General features: G+C 42.1%; 1 protein-coding gene across 1 annotated transcript in view; it reads right to left on the bottom strand.

Annotated features, from left to right (window-relative positions):
• LOC308294309 (cGMP-inhibited 3',5'-cyclic phosphodiesterase 3A-like) overlaps positions 1-2,500 on the bottom strand; it is a gene marked incomplete at both ends in the record, with an annotated part of 72,101 nt that overhangs the window by 13,671 nt on the left and 55,930 nt on the right. The window contains 3 exons of the mRNA XM_080737037.1: positions 408-545; positions 1,159-1,292; positions 2,270-2,343. Of these exons, the coding sequence (XP_080593163.1) occupies positions 408-545; positions 1,159-1,292; positions 2,270-2,343 (346 nt within the window). The remainder of the gene's footprint in view (positions 1-407; positions 546-1,158; positions 1,293-2,269; positions 2,344-2,500) is intronic.

The following is a 2,500-nucleotide window of genomic DNA, read 5'->3' as shown; positions in this document are numbered from 1 at the left end:
GTGCTCTGAGTCTTTGATTAGGCAGCGGTCTGTTATAGAGCGGAGCGGTCTGTTATCAGGGAATATCGGACCAGAATCAAGCATTCAAACAAGCCGGGTAATAATGCTCAATATTTGATTAAATTCCCTATTAAGAAAATATAAGTAATATATTCCTTAAAATGAGGAAAATATACTAGTGTGAAACATGCTTGACAAGCAATGTTTTTTTGTTTTTTTACAAAAAAAAAAGACTTAAATGCTACAAACATAAATAGCACGGCTCACTTCACACTGAGTTTGATTTTGAATGCCATTGATCAATGCATTTTGAAAAGTGCAGTATGCCATTTCAAAATACATACATCCATTGAATGCATTTTTGAATGCATTGATCAATGACTTGATTTGAATGCACGCAGACTCGCCTGGCTCAGGATGCGCCCGGTGCGTCCGTTGGTTTTGTCCGTCAGGGTGAAGATGGGGAAGTTCCAGTTGTCCAGTTGACTCAGCAGAGGTTCCAGTCCCTCCATCACCAGAGGCTCCGGAGCCTTGACGTCTTTGTCCTGGCGGGAAGTGACACGTCGGTTCAACATAGGGATGGGACGATATGTCACATCAAGATTATTGTGACAAAAGAAATCGCGATTTACGATATTATTGCGATAATCAAAAGGCCATTATCCTGGGGTGGAACATTTGCCAAAAGATTGCCGATCTACAAGCTCACAACGCGTCGCATTTTATGCTTGTAGATCGGCTATTTCTTGGCAAAGACATTTGATAGAGAGTGAAAAAAGACTGTATCAAGTACATATACGTAAGTACATAAGTACCTTTTACCAATTATAGAGGGTCTAAGTGGTACCGGATATGCAGCTTGGCAAATAAAAGGTGAATTGGTCCCAGTGCATGACGGAGGAAGATAATCTCCAATCACGATAAACGATAATATCGCTTATTGTCCCATCCCTAGTTCAACATGGTGGTGGTTCTCAAGCTACGACTTTCCAGTAGATTTTTTGGGTAATATACAACCTTACAAGGGGAGGGGGCGTGGTTTTGACGTCATGTGACTCATCAGGGGCGTGGTTTAAGTCATGCGACCCAGGGGCCGTGGGTTTTGGCGTCATGTGACCCAGGGGGGGCGTGGTTTTGATGTCACATGGCTCTCCTCACCTCTGGAGGTACTAGTGGGCGGAGCATGGCGTTGTGGGCGGGGTTTTTGTCGTGGTGGGCGTGGACATTGTCTGCATCGCTGTGGTTGGCTTCCTGCGTGCTGTCATAGTCTGATGATGTCACCGCCTGCTCTTCTGTCACCATGTCAACACAAACAAGCAAAGAACACATTCAAAACACACAAACAACACACAAACAATACTCAAACAAACATACAAAACCCACGCAAACACAAAAAACACAAACAAACGTTACCGTCCGGGATTAAAGGTAGATTTAAACCGCTTATAATCTGGTGATCCTAAACTTATGTTGCGCGTGTCATGATTACATTTTGAAATGATTCAAATCCTATATTAAAACTGCTTAGAGGGTGGGTGGACGGTGGACGTCACAGACCTAACATCCGAACTAGCAAGGTGATCTGTACCAAACTTTGCACAAACACTGTTCTGAGGTCTGCCGTGACAGAATAGTCACACCAAAAAACCTAACTTCCACACATAGGGGGCGCTACAGCAGTGTTTAACATTTCAAATAGCCATAACTCGGTGACCATCGCACTGATCAGCTCAATATAAGACTGGATTTGAAGGTTGTGTAGCATCCAATGCAGAGGTTAGTATAGTAGGGGCAATTAAAAAAAGAAGTGAATTGCCAACCTGTTATGTATTGGATAAAAGCATGACATTTGATACACATCCCAAAACATCCTAGAAGGGGTGCCTAAAAAAATCTTGGATGTGAGTTATGGACAAAATTCAAAATGGCCACCTAAACTGTTGACAGCTGACTCAAAAGACACCAAAAGAATCTCCAAAAAGCATAAGATTTTGCACACACATGTCCCTTCGGTCATCCTGGAAGGTGTGCCCAAAAAAAGCTTAAACAGGAAGTGAACTATTGAAAAAATTGAAAACAGCCGCCTACAGTGTTGTCGATTGACTCAAAAGACAACTAAAGAATCTCATAAAAGCATAGAATTAGGCACACATGTCCCTTGTGTCATCCTAAAATGACACCTAGAATCATTCACATGTAAACAAACGTGTAAACAAAATGAGCAAACAAACATGTAAACAAACATAAACAAGCACGTAAACAAAGGTACCTGAGCGTTGCAGTTTGTCTGGTTTCTCTATGGGAGCGTCCGTGTGGCTCAGCCGCAGGTAGGGCCTCCCGCAACTGTTAACAACACAGAGACAATATGTACTCAAGTAAATGTATCATCAACAACACCACAATGTACAAATACTACTCTTACAAGTAAAATGTCTGTATTCAAAAAGTACAAAAATGTAAACAGCCCTGCAGCTTAAATCAATGGTTCTCAAACTGTGGC

Source organism: Nannobrachium achirus (assembly GCF_963921795.1).
Source record: "Nannobrachium achirus genome assembly, chromosome: 11".
NCBI classification, from domain to species: Eukaryota; Metazoa; Chordata; class Actinopteri; order Myctophiformes; family Myctophidae; genus Nannobrachium; species Nannobrachium achirus.
The sequence above is the reverse complement of the archived record's forward strand: the minus strand, read 5'-3'. Positions and strand labels throughout refer to the sequence as shown.